We start from the raw sequence: 20,225 nt of genomic DNA on the forward strand, positions 1-20,225 counted from the left end.
TGATGCAGCATAGGCGTTTCACAAATTCGTACACACAATTTTTCGACAATTTTATAATACTTGCGTATTATTTGTTACCTACAAAATGATTTGTTAGCGAATTACAAAAAAAAACCAATATGGCAACATTTTTTAAGTGTCTTCTAGACTCCAGCACTAAAGTGAGTTTGTCAAAAATTTGAAATATAAATATTTGAATTTTTTAAGACAACATTGAATTGTAAGTACAATACATTGTTTATGTATTAAAAAAAAAAATTAGGCCCAAAATGGAATTAGAAGACGGGTTCGATGACATTTTAGCAGAAATAAGTGAACCGTCATCACCAAAGAAATTGAAAACTGAGCCAGATTTAGAACAGCCAGGTTTTTCACAATTTTTGTTTTATTATTATTTTGCATTATGGATTTATATTATTTGTGTATAATATTGTTACACTTTTAGGCACTTCCAAGTCTTCTGTATCAAGAACACACTGTGTTATAGTTAATCAAAAACAGGTACATTTTATCAAATTACTGACATTTTTATTATTAATATTTGTAATTGATAAAGTTTATTGTTTAATAAAAATATGAAATATACAATTTTAGCGCGGAAACCCACTATTAAAATATGTTACTAGTGTACCTTGGGAGTATGATGATATTATTCCAGATTATGAAATAGGCAAAACCATATGTATTCTTTTCTTATCTGTAAAGTATCACAACCTTAATCCAGATTATATAAATAACAGATTAAAAGAATTGGGAAAGAAATATGACCTCCGGGTACTGTTAGTACAGGTAATTGAATCATTTAATTTTATTAAATGTCTACTTTGTATTTTCATCATATGTAAAAAAAAAAATACTGTACATAAACCTTTATATTTTATAGGTTGATTTAAAAGAGCCACACTCAATTTTAAAAAATCTTACCCGAATATGTCTCCTGACTGACATGACTCTCATGTTAGCATGGAGTCCAGAAGAGGCGGCAAAGATAATTGAAAACTATAAAATATTTGAAAATAAACCGCCTGATAAAATTATGGAGAAAATTGAAAATGATCCACATCAGAAAGTAAGCTTTACTTTTGTTAATTCCTCTATTATTATTTATCAGTAGCTAACAGCTATATTTGTTACTTGCTATTTACAACATTGCTTCTCTTATCATTAAGAAATGAAAGAATTTTTGTACATTTTCAAAACCAATAAAAATAGACATTTCACTTATCCTACAACACAATCAATTTCTTTTGCTATGGAAAAAGATTTTAATAAGAATTACTCCATTCTTTTGAGTTTAAGTAAAGGATAACTATCAATTCACTTGCTTTCATATTTACATTATCAGCAGGAATACAATAACATAATTATTATTTTTTTCTTTTCTGGCGACCATATAATAATAAAACATTTTATATAAAGTTAACATTGTATACCCTATTCCTATTGGAGTAGGAGTAAAGGTAAACCAGCCAAAGATTTTCCTTATTGTTCTGTTGTATTACACACTACAAACAGTTGTTGATTAATTTACCTTTATTTATAATGCAACGCCATTCCACTTAACTAGTTATAACCACATTAATTTAACTTTGAGTGGTACATAAATTTTGAGTGGTACCCACCCAAACGGGCCTGCACAAAACCCTACCACCAGGGAATTAATGATTCTAGATCTCGACCAATGATATCGCATGTATCTATACTTAGATTAAAGTTATCTCGTAATCTATAATTATCTTTCTATCGACTGTATCACGGCGAGTGCTCTGAGGAATTATTCTCTCTAATTCCTGCTTCCCCCTTCCTTCTTAAGTCCACTCGAGCTGGATCTCGATGTCACCGCCTAACTGTGACATCAATTCCATCGCGAACAAAGAAATTTGGCAACTCCTTTCTTTGTCGCACTTCCAAAAAATGGAATTCCTTACCAGCACACGTGTTCCCCTGCTCTTACAACCCGGGTTCCTTCAAACGAGGCGTGAAGAGGCATCTTGCGGGCCGGCAAGGCGAAGGCAGCTAGTGCAGAACGTTTTTCCCGTCTGTACTGGCCGTCGTCGCGTTTGGACTCTACTACCACTTACCATCAGGTGGAGTAGAGTCATTTGCCCTCCCGGCCAAAATTAAAAAAAAAACAATCATTGTATTGATTGTGACGGCTTATAAAGCATTAGCATTTGAGACGTGTTGGCGACAGTCTGCTTTATCTTTGCTAATGCCTGTCTTACGACCATGTATGATCTTTGTACAATAGTTTGCGGGGCAACTAGCAATCTGTAAATAACAATAAATTATTAATTGTAATTCATTTTAATATCTACTTATCACTGTGATATTACTTATACTTGTAACCATATTAAATAATTTGAAGTAAATTGAAATTAATGAATAACTGTATGAGAAAGCTTATGTATGTTTTGCTTTAATGTTGGACACAAAATGATAAAATGTGTTTTACTGATTGACAAATTATGTCCATAATAACGAGTAGCAAAAGTTCATGCAGGTAGTAGTTAGGGTTAGGGTTTCCGAGTCCAATGTTTATTAATAACTCAATAATCTAACTTCTAGAGGTTAGAAATATTAGAAGTGGGCACTTTCTGTTAATGTTAATAATAGGATTATTACTAAGGGCAATTTTTGCATTTATTTAAACAGTTACTAAATACTCACTCGTAACTAGTCATCTTGTGGTAACGTCGCTGAAACTAGCCGACAGATGAAATTGTCGAGCCGCAACTTTTCTACGAGATTGCACTTCTTTGTAACTTCTATATAACGCTAAAACGCATTAAGATAAAATTTGGTATGCTGGGTAATTAAAGATACCCACAAAAGTTAGTGAGCACAATAATGCGGTGCAGAAATTTAAAGCATGTTTCCACTTAATTGTGAAAATTCCTAGCATAAATAGTGCAAACTTAAGTTAAATCAGATGTCATACGTAATAAAATAAAGTTTATAGTGTAATCTTATTGCTAATTTTACTTATTTAATATTATATGATAATTATATGAACTGTTATTTGTCATATGAATTTTTATTTTATAACCCTTTTTATGTTATAGATAGTGAATGCCTTGTCATCAATAAAGCCAGTTAATAAAACGGATGCGATGACACTAATTACTAAATTTGGTACCCTGGAGAATATTATTAAAGCTTCTGAAAACCAACTCGCTGAATGTCCGGGTTTTGCGGCAACTAAGGCTAAGAAGCTATACAGTGCCCTTCACGAACCTTTCTTAAAAAGAAATGAAAAAATTGAGGCTCAAAACAAGCCAGATGAATTTTCAGATAATCTTTGCTTAGAAGATATAGAAAAAATCGAAAATGATATAAAAAACCATTAATATGATTTGATTGATACGTGTTAATAAAAACTTTATAGATTTTGTTTTTTACTTTTTTAAATTATTATTCCTTAAAAATAAGATTAAAAACGAGAAATAGATCATCTTTTAAAATGATAACATTATTCATTTCTGCATATAGCATTTTTTGACTTTTTATTTAAACTTACAGTAAAAGTAACAGCCTGCTAATGTCCCACTGCTGGGCAAAGGCCTCCTCTCGCTTTTTGGGGAGAAGGTTTAGAGCTTATTCCACCACGCTGCTTCAATGCGGGTTAGTAGAATACACATGTGACATAATTTCAATGAAATTAGACGCATGCAGGTGTCCTCACGATGTTTTCCTTCACCGTCAAGCACGAGATGAATTATAATTATAAATTAAGCACATGAAAATTCAGTGGTGCTTGCCCGGGTTTGAACCCACGATCATCGGTTAAGATTCACGCGTTCTAACCACTAGGCCATCTCGGCTTTTTTTTAACTTAATTGCTCGGAAACATCATGTTAGCACAGGCTACAGTCAGCAGGTTAGAAGCCTGCAAAGCGGCCTTATCGCTATAGCGATCTCTTCCAGGTTATCTTTGTAACCGAAAATAGTTTTACTATAAGTATATATAATAACCAGTATTATTACTTTTTGAAAGCCCTGTGTTTGTATCGGACGTGGCTTTTCGTTGGTTTCGTGAAAGCAAATGAAGATTTTTTTTGTGTTTTAAGCATCAATTAATACCAGTAACACGAAGTGCCTCAACAACTTTACGGTGTGCTATATCCTTTTTCTTGCATTTTAATGCCGTTCAATAAAATGAGAGGAAGGCAATATAATATTGTTTTTTATAAACAACTTTTACTAATAATAATTGGGACAATTATTCGTCATCGATGGCCACCCTTTTTGTTTAGTTACTCAGGCAAATTATCATCTTTATTTTTCTTGACGCTAGAAAAATAGAATCGATAATAATAGGACTTAAGTTAATAATTACCGTACAATAATCTATATTAAATTTAACTTTATTTTTACACACAATGTTTTTATTTACTTAATTATAGAAATAGTAAAACCCAAAGCTATATAAAAACACGCTTCAGTTAAACATGAAACAAAAGAATATTAAATTTATTGTTGGTATTAAATAAATAACACTTGCTTAGCTTCACATAATCCTATTGATCGTAATGTTAATTTTAAATGTAACATCAAATTTGTTATGAAACAAATTAAATTAGAAATATTTATTTATGTACATCACTTAATATATTTAATAATTACATATTTCTATATTGTATTTGATTTAATAAAAATATAATCGGTTTCAGAACGTCATTGGTATTGTTTGGTAAAAAAGTTAAAAAATTGTTTTCCCGCGCATATATAAAAAAGGAGAACTGAACGATTGTCATCGAATTAACAATATATTATATTTTGTTTTAATTAAATTTAAAATGTCTCATAAGTTATTATACTAAAGATTTAATTAACAAATAATAAAATTTATTACTTCTACTGGTGTATTTATTAATTATAAGGTAAATATGAATACGTCACATATTGCACTGAAAAGGATTGTTCGAAGAGGGATGAGAGACATGATTTAATTCATCTTGAAAGCTGTGAAGTGTAAAATATTTGAATTTTGAAGGCTTGCTTGCTAGAGTCGTTTGCTCGTTGGTTCGACGCGGTGCGCGCGGGGTTCAAAATAAAATACACTAACAGCGTCAAACCGGCTTCGCCAGCGTTTGGACGTGGAGCGTTTGGACGCTTGTCTAGAGCGAACGAAATTAACTAGGCGCGAAAGTTTGACACCATAGAAGCAAAAACGTTATTTAAAAAAACTGCTTTATTTTAATGAATTAATTAATAAATATTTTTCAAACTGTTTTAGTTTTATAATAACAAAGCTACGTTATAGGTAAAAATTTAAAATAACGGACGTTTTTTTTAAACTAATTATAGTTAATCTCTGGATTTACTTTAATAACATTTTCGGTATATATAACAACTTTTTATTTTAGTGATTATGTAAAAGTGTAACGTTTTAATACAATAGGTGTATACTGTTGGGAATATAACAGGCCTTTTTGTGACTTTTCACATTGTTTTCTGAGACCACAATTTCCTGCCAGGAATAATATTTGGTAAGTCTTAATTTGATAGTGTTACTACTTAAAATAATTATTAATATTTTGATTAAAATATTTGCATAAACATAATATTTTCTTAGGTATTTAGTTAATGACAAAAAAGTTTTGGGTTAATTGCGTATATTATAAATAGTTACAAATAATTTAAAAATTATATTATTATGTAAATGCAAGTTATATATATATATAACTTATAATATATATATATATATATATATATATATATATATATATATATATATATATATATATATATGCATATATATATTTATATATATATTGATGTACATTTTCATTCTTTATAAAGTTGATATATATATTAAAAATTAACCTGTTTGAAATTTATAAATATAAATTTAATGAGCATTAAAAATATTTCGAATTTGACGCGTTAAGAAGAAATTATAGCATGGAATAATTTTACGATAAGCGACCGTGCGTTCTTATCGCGGTTTTGATATTTTGTTTGAATAAAGGAAAAAGATTATTTAAAATAAAATTTTGTAAGTAATTAAGTAAGTATTTATTTCTCATATCAGATATATATTTAATAATAATAATTATATCCTATAATAATATCCTGGGACATTTTTCACACACGGCCATCTGATCCCAAATTAAGCTTGTACAAAGCTTGTACTATGGAAACCAGTCAACTGGTATTTTTTTTTTATTTTTTTTATTTTTTATTTATTAGGGAAACATACAGCATATCGTATATTACAACTTAATATAATAATCATATTTTAACACTTATGCCAGTTAAGTTTCCACTACTGTTTTAACAGGGAAGTGGACTAATTTTGATGTTACATAAAATATAACTATTTATGACAAAGTAAAATTTTAACGTAAATATGGTTATGGTTAGTTACTAATAAGTATTTTTCACAAGATTATAAAATTTACTTAAACTATTTTTAAACAGATCAATGTGGTTGTATTTTCTATTATGACTATTACAAGATCTTAGAATAAAAGAATTTTTGAAATAATTAGTTTTATAAATGGGTATTGAAAAAGTATCCTGAGAGCGAGCGTTAAAACGAGGACACTTAAATAAAATCTCACTGAGCAGATATGGAGAATCAATTAAATTATTTAATATTTTGTAAAGAAACATTTGGTCTCTTTGTTCTCTACGTTCTTCAAGTGGCATAAAAACAGAGTCAGGAAAAGTAAATTTGTATCGCAACCTCCTGATAAATTTGTTTTGTATATTTTCAATTAAGTTGACATATTTTGCATATTGTGGATTCCAAACAGTTGACGCATACTCTAAATGTGACCTAACGAAAGCATTGTACAAAATTACAAAGGTATGAATATTTTTAAAATCTGCCCCTTGCCGAAAGATAAATCCAAGCATTTTATACGACTTCATCACTATTTCCTCAATATGCTTATCGAATATAAGTTTGTTGTCTAGTTGTACCCCAAGGTCTCTCACCTCGGTTACCTTTTTTAATTTAGTATTAAATATGGAATAGTCAAAAATTATTTGTTCTTTTTTTCTCGAAAATGTAATTACACAGCACTTGTCAACATTAAGCTGCAAATTATTAGCAATGCAATATTGTCCTAATTTATTTAAATCCTCTTGTAAATGAAAACAGTCTTGATTATTTTTTATTATCTTAAAAATTTTAGTGTCATCAGCGTATAATAAAACTTGAGAATTTTTGAAACAATTTGTTACGTCATTAATAAAAATGTTAAAAAGTAAAGGGACAAGGTGAGAAACTTGTGGTACACCCGATGTTACAGGAATAAAACTAGACATATATCCTTTAATAGCAACGGCTTGAGATCTTTCGCGGAGATAAGATGTAAGCCAACGTAGAAGGTCACCATGTATACCGATGTATGTATATGTAGTATATGTAAGTAAAAAGTTGTATATGTAGTATATGTAAGTAAAAAGTTGTATATGTAGTATATGTAAGTATACTACATATACAACTTTTCTTTTGTAAATACATACTTATATAGATAATTACACCCAGACTCAGGACAAACAGACATGTTCATGCACACAAATGTCTGTCCTGGGTGGGAATCGAACCCACAACCTTCGGCGTGGAAGGCAAGTCCAATCTACCAACCACGCCAACCGCCTTGTCAAATATATATGTATATATATATATATATACTATTATAGAATTTATTATTCTATAAATAATAAAGCATTGCCAGGTCGCTGCGTTTCGTGTTGTGCCAACTTAAATTAACTTTTTTAATTATTTATATTTTAGTTAGTTATTGATAGGCAGTTAAAGAAGTTATCGCAATACAAAAGGAAATAAGAACATCTTTGAAAAATTGCATTAAAATATATTAAAAACACCGGCAAATAATAAACACATTACATTACTTATTTTACAAACAGCTACAATAAAATAATATGTTTTAGTCTCAAATACGAGTAAATTGTATAGTATTACAGCGAGATATTCACATATAATGAGATAGTAGCAGGCCTACTATATAGTATTGTCGTATTTTTTTACTACGGTTAAAAAAAGAATGCCAAGCATCTTTAGGTGGCTGTTGGCAAGTGTATGTTTATTAAAACTACTACGAACAGGTGAATATAGCACGTGCCTGAGCCAGGTGGAACCGAGTATTTTTTTATCATCGTTTCCAGATGCAAGTTCCTTTGATGAAATACCATGCATGCAACTATTTTCATTTATCGTCTATTTACACGATAATTGGTGATAAAGAGTTAAAAAAAAAAAACTATTTTCTAGATGCAGTATTGGCAGGCATGAAATAAGCAAAGATTTTTAATTTCAATATGAATGAATTATTTGACTGTAAATTTTAAAATATAATTAAAGCATTCCTTTTAATAATAAAGTATCATATACGAAAATGATACATGATTTTTACGCAAAGAAAAGTAAATAATTTACGCTAGATAGGTAACGTTATTGTGTTAAGTCATAATAATAAGTCAGGTAGTTAATTCATCTCGTGCTTGACGGTGAAGGAAAAAGATCGTGAGGAAACCTGCATGTGTCTGATTTCATTGAAATTCTGCCACATATGTATTCTACCAACCCGCATTGGAGCAGCGTGGTGGAATAAGCTCCAAACCTTCTCCTCAAAAGGGAGAGGAGGCCTTAGCCCAGCAGTGGGACATTAACAGACTGTTACTGTTATTGTGTTAAGTAGCTTTAGTCTGAATGAAAATAGATCGATTTGTTAAATTAATGATTTTTAACAGAGCAGCTGTAGAGGTTCCTTTTTTGGACCATTTCGAATTTAGTCATTGAAACAAAAACGTGATTGATGAGTATTTGATATTAGTCTTTCAATATTATTCAATGAATTTGCACGTTTTTCTTAGGGTACACTCTTATTTTTAAATAAAATCATAAACATGCATTATATAATTTATTTATTTATATTATGAAAGTGCAGGAAAGAACGTTTGTGTTTGTGGCAAAGAAAAAATTTGTTATAAAGTGAATCGTGCGCTGACAGTCGTGATCGCATTTATCGAGATACAAATATATGACATTGATTCTTATATCTTTTATGCAATTGCAGTTTATGCGACCCATATGCATCTTGTTTCGTACGGATAGAACAAAGTACAAATCATTACGGATTCATAAAATTTCATGATAATAAACAGTATATTTTAAAATCAGATATGGTTTTCCGCCAAGATGGGTTGGGTTAGTAGGTACTAACCTTGTAGGTATTAATCCGCGGTAATACATCGTATTGTTCACCCTATGTTCTTTCCCTTGTGAATTTACACACCTGCGCGAACAAGTCTATTAATATAACAAGACATTTAAATGATTGACTCTAAACACTACCACCTGCTCCTCAAAAAGGAGAAGGCCCAGCAGTGAGGCATTTTCAGCTTGTTACATTTTTTTACACCATCATAAAGTATCACAAAATAATCAAATAGCTTAATTGCTGATATATTTCAATGTTATTACAAACATCAATAAAATTATCTCTTAACATTCCTATGCTCTACGCATGAATCTTCTTTACATTAGTCACGGTGACTTAAGGCTTAAGTAAGAGAAACTTTCTTATTACTTCCACGGATAAAGACAAACCATTTATAAACTTCAGTGGTCCAATACACTTATGAATCTGGTAACGTTAACAAGGACTGATATTAAAATAATCTCGTCGAGAATTCAGTCTTTTCTTTAAGGTATATTATGTACTAGTAATCACCTGCAGCTTCACCCGCTTGTTGGGGGGAGAGAGGCGGATATCAGTTAAAAAAAATGTAGCCTTAGGGTTCAAGCTTGCTTCATACCAAATTTATCAAAATAGTTCAGTGGTTTAGCCTTGAAAGCGTAACAGATAGATTTCGCAATGATAATATTAGTAAAGATTTTAACTATGGACATTTAAATAACTCCATGTACGGAGTCCACCGGTTACTATTGTACGTGAAAATATAATTTATTTTCTTAAGTTTTAAACCATAAAGCTATCATGGGTGATGTCATCAACGTATTATAAACATTCCTTTATATAATTAGTAGAAAAAGATAGATTGTGAAGTTAGAACTTATAATAGGCGAAACGCGTAGAGTCGTAATAATAGCGACTAATATAATGCGAGGCGCGGCGGGCGGTTTGACTCGTGGCTCGGCGCACGCGCAGCCTCCGGTTTTGCTCCTTTTGTGTCACGTATAATAAAGCATTTTCTGTTGTGTGTGTTGAAGCTCTATATGTGCGTACAACACAAATACATCGTAAGAAATCATTCTCTGTTTATACTAACCAAACAATATTTTATATGCCTACTTACAAATGTGCGTAATGTAAATTATGTGTCGTATTAAACTTTGCATATTCCTATCTAAATTGTCGCTTAACGTTTGTTTTCATTTAATTGTAAAACAATAATGACGAAACTAATATATTAAAAATTAAATTGTCGTAATTAATAAACCAATCAGCGTAGAAACAAATTTATTGATTGTTTTGCAATATCCACACATATTTGCTTGAGGCGGCACGACAAAGCGGCTTAAACACGTACTTTATAATACTCGCTACGTGACTCTCTGTATTGCCACGTATCTATACAAAGAAACTAATTCACACATTTCCACTTTTTTATTTATTCTTAAGTCTTCGGCAAATCCTTTCTGACAATAAATACGTTTCTTACTGATAATATAATGTAAATAATAGTGAAAGTAATAGTAGTCTAATAATTTATCATTTATTTATTCGGTATCCACATTTAGTCTTATTTATTATTTAAATAAAAGTAAGAAGCAATAAAGTTTTATGACGACGTCAGGTACAATATCGTCTTGAACTTTAAAGAGTTCAGTCCCCACTTGAGCCGTTACAAGAAAGCTTTTAAAGCTATATCTTAAACTTATTTATTACTAATGGACCACTTGAGATGGTCTTTTTAGTTTAAACTAAAGTTTCACTTTGGTTTTGTTCCCAAGAAATATGGTAACACTTCAGAATTTATTTTTTGCACCTATCTCTTTCACACATTTGACTGCTTTATGACCATATATTAAAGTGACTAGTTTTAAGATAAGGCTAAAGAGTTTTTATTTAACACAAAATTGCTTTTCGATCTAAAATAAAAAAGGACTTGTAAGTCATCAAAATATATTGAATGATCTATTTATCGTAATAGCTGTGACGAGTCACAATATTTTTATGAAGTTTTTTATTGCCACTACTAAATTTTTTTTTGTATGTGGCATGAAACTGCTGTAATACAGTTATGACGGTTTAGTGACAATATTTTTTTATCGTGTTTTCAAAAAGTAGGATTAATGATTTTCATTTGACTTGATCCCAGCCACATCCCATCTCGACATCATCATCATCTGTAAATCTGTAAATGGGTAATGAAATATCTGAATTTTTTTAGAGTTTTACGTTTTGTTATTACATTTATAACATATCATAATTAATAAACAACGTTATAAATTAACTTACGGACAATTTCTCGACGCGTACATAAACAAGAGCATCCGTAGATCCGTCTTGAACTATCTTTAAATAAATATTTAACCAGAGGCGAGTTGGTTTGCGCAAGTGATATCGAGGAATTAACCCCAATTTTTGTTAAATTATCGATCTCGTTCCCAATAGATCGGAAGTGATGGCGGCGTCTGACCGAGAATAACTCAGTTGCATACTTTGTATTTACACAACATTGTGTTAATTTAAACACGTGTTATGAAACATATTAAGATAAAGTGTCAATGTATGAGTTTCGAGATTTTTTAAGCGAAAAATAGTGCATTATTTATTTTCCAACTGGGTTTAGTCGGTCAGTTGGATTGGTAAATATTTAAAATCGAATTTCCTAGTTTACATTACAACTATTTATGCTAAATCTCGAGGTGCTTTAATATTGAGTCTTACTGTTTTGTATTAAAGCGTACTAATATATTATACTAAAGGGAGATACCGGTTTTTGATATAGGAAATTTTGATAGTCAAATCAGTGATTCTGATTATTAGCAACAATGTCATAAAGTTTACGTTACACATGGTTTAATTGAGCAGGAGCCGCGAAAGGAATGCAGCCAGACGATGGCTTGTCATTAGATGGCGTCGGCCAGGAGACTAATGAGTGCCCGTCTTTACCTTCCGTGTACATTCCCTTATAATAGTCGCAATTGTGATGCCTCGAATTTTTGTTCTGATGGTGATGGAGCTCGACAGTGATATTTATTTATTTTTACATTGTAAAAAACTATGCATATCGAGTAAAATCATGATTGATTCCATGAATAAAGATCTATCTATTTTTAATCTAAAATAATTGTGTCTAATAATATGAAAACGAAAAAAAAACAGCACGTTTTTTAGTTCAATAACAATTACGTCTGAAAATGTAAGAAATTTTGGTAATTTGGGTCAAAACAATTAAGGGTCAAACATTAATTTCAAAAAAACGTTAAAACTGTACAAATGACTGGGAATATTTTTATAAAATAATATGGAAAAAAAGTACTCAAAGCTTAAGCCTATATTTGTTTGTAAAGTTTTGTCTATATGTTTGTTTGTCTATACCAAATAAAAAAGTAAAATAATACCATATTTTAATTTAACTTTTACTCTCTTTTACTCTACATTATGTTAGTAAATTAAAGATCACATCATAAATGTAATCTTATATTGAAATTGATTTGTTTTATTTTTGATTATTTTCAGATACTCTTTGAAGATGCCACTCTATGCGATCTAATAAGATGTGCCGAACATAAATTATGAAAATGGCTGAGTGGTAATTGAAATGGCGACCACGATGGCGACTCCTGCGCACGATCTCTACGTGCATAACAATGAATTACGTCCTCAGCACTCACGGGAAAGCTCGAGAGATTCTGGAATCTTCCATACGACTAAAGGACTATGGAATGCCCCGGGACAAAATAATTGCTTCTTAAATAGTGCTGTACAGGTAAGTCATTATTATTTTATTAAAATATACGCAAATAGGTATAGTTAATATTATATATATAATTCAGTAAATAAATTAATTTCTGAACACCGAATGTTTTACGTCAAACGCAAATAATATAGATTTATATTATGTACTCGTAGTTATTAACTTAATTTTTTTTAAACCAACAATAACACATACTAATTAAGCATATATAAATAAACAGCAATAGTAATTTCAAATAAATGAATAATTATTGTTGTTTATTTAATGGATAACATTTTGTTTTTAAAAAATATACATTTTTAGCTAATTTCTGCCGTAAATATATTTTATTTGTGCACTCAAGCTTTACTCTCGAGAACGTAAACATACATATTCTCGGTAATAACAGAGTTCTGGGAAGTCTAGAGAGAATTTACGAGTATAGGTACTCGTACTGTTGTGTTGAACATTTGTGTTAATGTTCGTGCACTTGTAATGGTTTTTTGATATACCTGTGTAATACAAATGCGTCCTCATATGTGCTTAATGACTATTCATTTTCACAAATTAATCGTCAACTTGAATTATAATTTGTATTGATTTAAAGACTTTACAAAATAAAGTTAGTTAACATTATATCATATGATAATTTTTACAAGCGTTTATTTAACGACCTGTATGTGTGGGTAAATCTTGCAATCGAATTTTAAACTAGTTTCACCGAATCTGCTGAGGTGAAATTTTGGACACACTTTTGACGCTTGTGACAAACAAATCTAGCGAGCTTACTTATAAACGTTGTTTACATCATAATTAGATAAACAACGACATCAAACTCTTTCGAATGTCGAATCAATAAATACAGAAAGAGACAAATCAGTGTTGACCTTAACAGCCGCTAAGCAAAGAAGTAAGCGTTATACACAAAATATTGACCCTTTTTTATTTTATATGTCTGTGTTTTTTTGCTACAGTAATTTAGTTAATTTAAAATCAAATACAATAAAGCCTTAAATAAAAACAAATAAAAATTAAAAATAGTTACTGCAGCAGAGTTTCCCCTTTGAATCGCAATTCCGATTCTCTGGGCGAAAAATGAACGAGCCCTCCTGTCACCAGTAGAGGCAATAAGACAGGGTGTAATATTTTTGATGAAACTTTTTCCACTATTACTCCAAGGTACAAACGTTTTAATACATGGAATAAAAAAATACCTTTGTTTCAAATTATTTACGTGTTTTCTTTAAATTATTGTTATTTATGAGCGGCTTTCATGTTTGGCACTATATGTGGTGAAATGAGGAAAACTGCCATTGAAAGTATAATTCATTCAATTGTCTTGCATAGGCGCTTAGTGTGATGACCAATGTTTTGAACGAAATCACGGTTTAGTTTTATTGCTTATTATTAAAGTATTAAAGTTTCTTCAAAGAGCATGACGTTAACTGTGCGATTATTTACTTAGTCATAGTCCTAATCATTATAAGTTAAACTTTTTATTTTATTTAATATTTAAAAAGTATAATACAATGTTCGAACAAAATAAAAGACTATATGAGTTGGTGACATTAGTAGCTACTACTATAACTGTGAGTGCTCATTTACGACAGGCCATCTTTAATTACATGCTTTTCAAAAAACGCATTTATGGCGTTCAGAATACAGTCCATTATATAAATATACTTCTTAGATAATAGATTGCTTAGGACATCGAGGGTCGGACGATGACGTGACCAATAAACAAGAACCTGTTTGGAGAGCCTAAAGCACCTATTTGATGGTGACATTTAACCTTAATCAAATTTCTATCACGAACTTGCCTAATATTTTTTCTTTTATCTATCTTAAAGATTAGAACGGATTTTTATTTAGGTAATTTATTTAATGTACATTAATGTTTTTGTTGTGGTTGTAAATTGTAATAATTACTTTTATACACGTTAAGTAATATTTCTGTAAAGTTACGTCATCAATGAATAGCCTATAATATTTTAAAAGGGTAGAATTTTATATCTACTTCTTTATGATTATGTTATCAGTCACCCTTTTCTTTATTAATTGCCTAAAAGGAAATAAGATTTCTTAAGCAGTTTATTGTACATAAGGAAACCTTTCTTCTAAACATACGTAAATAAATGTTATTAAAAGTGATTGCAATTTTCGACACATTTGGTACACGTATGATAAAAATTCCAGCGTCGTTGACCGCGCTTGATAAACTGATCCAATTTACATATATGTAATTACGGTACAGAAGTAAGACAAAAAATACATGACTTGAATAATGACGACCACGGGTGCTACGACCAACGTCCATTAAAGTGCCTCGACTTAGAAAAAACGTCTTCTGATTATCATAGTAACAATTTACTTGAATAAACTCATTATCATTATATTTATTCATTCTATTTTATGAAAACATATTTAAAATATACATGGAAGATTTTACTTTAATATTCTGTGAGTATTTCTTTTATTTTAATGTTTATGCTTGTATTTAAATATTTATTTTATATTGATATATATGCCATATAAGCTCATTTGTCGTGGTTAGTTCAAACCCGGCCAAACTCTATTGAATTTTCATGTGCTTTAATTACGTGTTTAGCGATGAAGGAAACATCATGTACAGTACAGTACAGTAACAGCCTGTTAACGTCCCACTGCTGGGCTAAGGCCTGTTCTCCCTTTTTGAGGAGAAGCTTTAGAGCTTATTCCACCACGCTGCTCCAATGTGGGTTGGTAGAATACACATGTGCCACAATTTCAATGAAATTAGACACATGCAGGTTACCTCACGATATTTTCCTTTACTATCAACCACGAGATGAATTATAATCACAAATTAAGCACATGAAAATTCAGTGGTGCTTGCTCGGGTTTGAATCCACGATCATCGGTTAAGATTCACGCGTTCTAACCACTAGGCGATCTCGGCTTGGAAACATCATGAGTTCAATAAAAATCTGTCACATGTGGAATAAGCTCGTTATTTTAAAAAGGAAAGAAGGCCTCGTCCCAGGTGTGACAAATACCACAATTACAAGTCGAATACAGCAAAATATTCTACTTCGAAGTAGACATGAAATTCCAGATTTGTTATAGTGATATTGGATAAAGGACCAAACATTACTAGAAATTGTTTTGTACACGCTGCTTACGCATGAAATTCTTGAATGTTACTATATTTATAATGAAAAAGCGTGAATTCCTGGCACGAGTCAAGAATGTTAGAAAAACGCAAGTTATTGAGTAAAAAGAAAAGGATAAAATAGAGCAAATGTGCTCGCGACAATAAAATAATTGCACACAGCGCTTATAAATAACATGCCAATTTATAATAGTGTTGCCATTTGAGAATTCTAGTTTTGATAAAAACATCAATAAAATTAAAATAAAATTTTGTAATTACAAAGTTATTCCGAGAACAATTAAACTGTAAGAATAGATATCAAGTTTCTTCTAACAAATACACGTATGACCTAAAACATATGACAAACCTGTACCTACTTTTTCTCTAATGAGATGTAGATAATTAACAACTTAATTTAAATATAGTGCCTCTTTTATAATAATGTTATATGTATTTTTTACATTTGTATTCGTTTGCGCGTTATTAAATGAAACAGACACACCGTAAAAGTAGTTGTTAAAAAGTAGTATTTTCGAGATAAAATATATTTCATAAAACAACAGTTTCACATTATATTCAATGAAATTTTTCGTTAGCTACAAAACAAATGGGATCACGCAATAGGCCTATCAATCTCTCTTGAAGATTGAAAAAATGGTTCCATTGTATCGTGTCCATCTAAATTTTAATTAAAATAGCCGGGTCAATACTCTTTCTTACTAAGGTATTTAGTTTGAAAATGAAATCTGATGTGCTCAATTAGTGGTATAAGGCTTATCTACACTATCGCTGCTTATCAGAAAAGCATGTCGTTAGTGTAGTTCATACACCTTTTGAAGGCTGACACACTCGTGTTATCATTATCTTTGTCGTTTACACATTGTTTAATGAAAGCTTTACCCTTTCGTGTATTTTATAGCAATTTAAATATAATATAATATAGTTATCTACCTAAAAACTGTAATTTAGTTCTTTTTTAAACTTAAACGGAATGCATTTTTATTAATAAAGAAAATTAGCTCTGAAGTTTTTTTTTTATATAGAATAGGAAGGCGGACGAGCATATGGGCCACCTGATGGTAAGTTGTCACCGATACCCATAGACATTGGCTTTGTATAAAATGTTAACTATTGCTTACATCACCAATGGGAACTAAGATGTTATGTCCCTTGTGCCTGTAATTACACGGGCTCACTCACCTTTCAAATCGGAACACAACAATATTAAGTACTGCTGTTTTGCGGTAGAATATCTGATGAGTGGGTGGTACCTACCCAGACGAGCTTGCACAAAGCCACAAGTAAATTTGTAAATAAAATATCATTTATTTTATTACTATATTATTATTATATAACTATATTATATATTATAAGTATATAGTTATAACTATAACTATATGAAAAGAAATATTGTATGTATTATATGTTACTTAGTATGCCTTGAAATGGAGGACATACATTACGAAACAAATGTGTAATTTCTTTGGAGATTAAAATAACCAAATAAAAATATTGTATTGGGTAATTTACCAAATTGTGTTGTTTATCGATGGACTCGTAATGTTCCAACATCAAAGATGCTCTATAAATACGTTAAAGCCAACTGATGTAATTTGCCAGTAACGAGTACATAGTATCAAAAGAAAGTTTGTAAACCAGGCTATTTCGATGTGTAATTCGGATAACTAGTACGGTCACTGTTCCTCTGTAAAGATTTGTTATGACTACATGCCCTCGTTATTTGGTAAAGGCCTGTTTTGTGCCATCGCGACTCCGAAGCAACTACCTTTCGTATTAATTCTTGTTTTTTAATGTCTATATAATGTAAGAGTGAGAAGGGAATACGGTAGGAGCTCCTGAAATGTAAGTCCCTAGTAATGATCGTGCTCGGCGTTTCTAAACAATCCTCTTTGAGCAGGTGCACGTGTGCTTGCATAAGTTATTTTACTAACTATCAACTATTCCTTTCACGTTCAAACCCTCTGTTTACATGGGCGCCTTCGACAACTATGGCAACAAGTTTTCTATATGAAATGTGACGTATCGCTAATCGTTGTTCTAAATGTCTCTATAATAATTTGATTAGTCAATATATAGGCGCTAGTAAAAAAAAAGACGACTTTTCATTAAATTTTTTTGGCGATTCATTGTCAAGACATTTGGAGAAAGGAAATTAAAGCAACTTTAGGTCGTAAAAAGAGTAAAATTTGCAAAGTTATTGAAAGCTCAATGCAGTCAATATATATCATCGTTATTAATAATATATCTTTTATTAATAATATAGGCTTTTTATTTTCCTAGCCATGAATTACAGCAAATAAAATAAAGTTCATTGGTTAATATTATGCTGCATGAAAATCAATTTTTATTTAGGATTTTTGTTATTAGTTCATTCACGTGGAGTTCCTGAACATGAAAATGATTTGAAATTTGAAAAATTTATATGTCGCATTTGTTTAATTCAATTATTAGCGTCGTACATTTGACAACTATCTTAATGAAATATGTATATAATTATTATTATATATAATTGTTAGCCATTGAGCTGTTTTAGACAATGGTTTTGCTCGCTAAATATTGCATAAAAGTTAATATTAATTTATCAATAGACTATATATATATATATAGATATATATATATTTGACGAGCCGGTTGGCGTGGTTGGTAGATACTTGCCTTTCACGCCGAAGGTTGTGGGTTCGATTCCCACCCAGGACAGACATTTGTGTGCATGAACATGTCTGTTTGTCCTTAGTCTGGGTGTAATTATCTATATAAGTATGTATTTATAAAAGAAAAGTAGTATATGTAGTATATCAGTTGCCTGGTTTCCATGGCACAAGCTTTGTACAAGCTTAATTTGGGATCAGATGGCCGTGTGTGAAAAATGTCCCAGGATATTATTATTATTATTATATTATATATATGTATTCATATTTGACATATACATAAATATAAGTCATTAATTTTGACATTTATGGGTTACGTAATTTGATCCGACATTCACTAAAAACTGCTTGGAGATTCAACGTAACATAGATATTTTAGGAAATAATTCTAAGCGAAACTGTCGTCGGGTAGGCATTATGATTATAAATAATACGTCGTAATATTGCCAACCAATAAAGTGTAACCATATATATATATATATATATATATATATATATATATATATATGGTTACATGTTTCCAATACCAAGAACGTGCAAATATACTTTGCATACAAATAATAGATTTTACATAAATTTAATCAGCTTCTTGATAATGGATACTTGTAGAATATTCTGCATTCGCAAATGATCAATGTATTTCAATTTATAATTAGACGAGTGTACTTAGAAGCAACAATAAGTATTAATTAACTTACGAATACAAAGTTCATAGACATTTATTGCAATAATTTATTAACCTTATAATGTTTAAAAAACGCGTTTAAAATTCATTCAAATTACGATACCATAGAAAGTAAAATAAACTTGAGACCGAAGCTTCGTACACGCTGACAACCGGTATTTTAAATAGAAAGACAAAAATTTAAATGTCACACTGCGTTTACAGAAGGATTCGAAAAGCCTACTCTTCTAATTAAGAGTAACTTTTAGATTTATCCACTGGATTAGATCGTTATAAAATTTGTAAACATTGTAATAATAATGTGCTTTATAAAGTAGGAAGATAAAGATAATTGTTAAGAAATTAAATTATGGATTTTTTTTCTCATAAACATATTTTTTAAATGTAAGAAACAATGAAACAATAGATATAAGCAGAGTCAATAAAGAATGTAATCTAAAATGGCGTCGCTTATCTTTCATTCTCTCTCAACTCTATTGCTATCTATGCTCATACATGCGGCAGTACTGCGTGCAAAAATTTAAAATAATATAAGTCTAACCGGTTATTTATTGTATAATTACATTAACCAAATAATATATAAATAGTGCTAAATAAACCACAATGTTTAGGCCAATCGAAGAAATGAATTGCAGGCAAAAGCTAGTATTACTTTATTTGGTAACTGGGGCCGAATTCTACTAAACTATAACGATTTCGATAAGTTCCCGATTCAATTCCGATCCAACTTTGACTATTCTATATTTATTCAAATCGAAACCGAATCGATATGATGTTAACATTTACCGTTATGTCGAAACCAAATTTAATTGTCAAAGTTTATGCCACT

The 20,225-nt window shown here is 30.4% G+C and overlaps 2 protein-coding genes across 2 annotated transcripts in view; both read left to right on the forward strand.

Annotated features, from left to right (window-relative positions):
- The first annotated feature begins 163 nt into the window (after positions 1–163).
- On the forward strand, positions 164–3,396 carry LOC126769291 (DNA excision repair protein ERCC-1). The gene is made up of 5 exons (XM_050487979.1): positions 164–366; positions 446–501; positions 595–789; positions 884–1,069; positions 3,066–3,396. The coding sequence occupies exons 1-5, from the start codon at positions 270–272 to the stop codon at positions 3,348–3,350; spliced, it is 819 nt and encodes a 272-aa protein (XP_050343936.1). The 5' UTR covers positions 164–269; the 3' UTR covers positions 3,351–3,396.
- A 1,954-nt stretch (positions 3,397–5,350) lies between these two features.
- LOC126769252 (uncharacterized) overlaps positions 5,351–20,225 on the forward strand; it is a 64,174-nt gene continuing 49,299 nt past the window's right edge. The window contains exons 1-2 of the mRNA XM_050487891.1: positions 5,351–5,492; positions 12,693–12,942. Coding sequence (XP_050343848.1) covers positions 12,775–12,942 — 168 coding nt within the window. The 5' untranslated portion in view covers positions 5,351–5,492; positions 12,693–12,774. The remainder of the gene's footprint in view (positions 5,493–12,692; positions 12,943–20,225) is intronic.

This window comes from Nymphalis io, chromosome 6, assembly GCF_905147045.1.
Source record: "Nymphalis io chromosome 6, ilAglIoxx1.1, whole genome shotgun sequence".
In the NCBI taxonomy this organism is placed as follows: domain Eukaryota; kingdom Metazoa; phylum Arthropoda; class Insecta; order Lepidoptera; family Nymphalidae; genus Nymphalis; species Nymphalis io.

Bases quoted from the DNA above. Each gene is read 5' to 3' on its own strand.
- LOC126769291 (XM_050487979.1), top strand. From the start codon at position 270: ATGGAATTAGAAGACGGGTTCGATGACATTTTAGCAGAAATAAGTGAA. The intron at 367-445 runs GTTTTTCACAAT...TTACACTTTTAG, and splicing joins GCCAGATTTAGAACAGCCAG to GCACTTCCAAGTCTTCTGTA. The intron at 790-883 runs GTAATTGAATCA...TATATTTTATAG, and splicing joins TCCGGGTACTGTTAGTACAG to GTTGATTTAAAAGAGCCACA.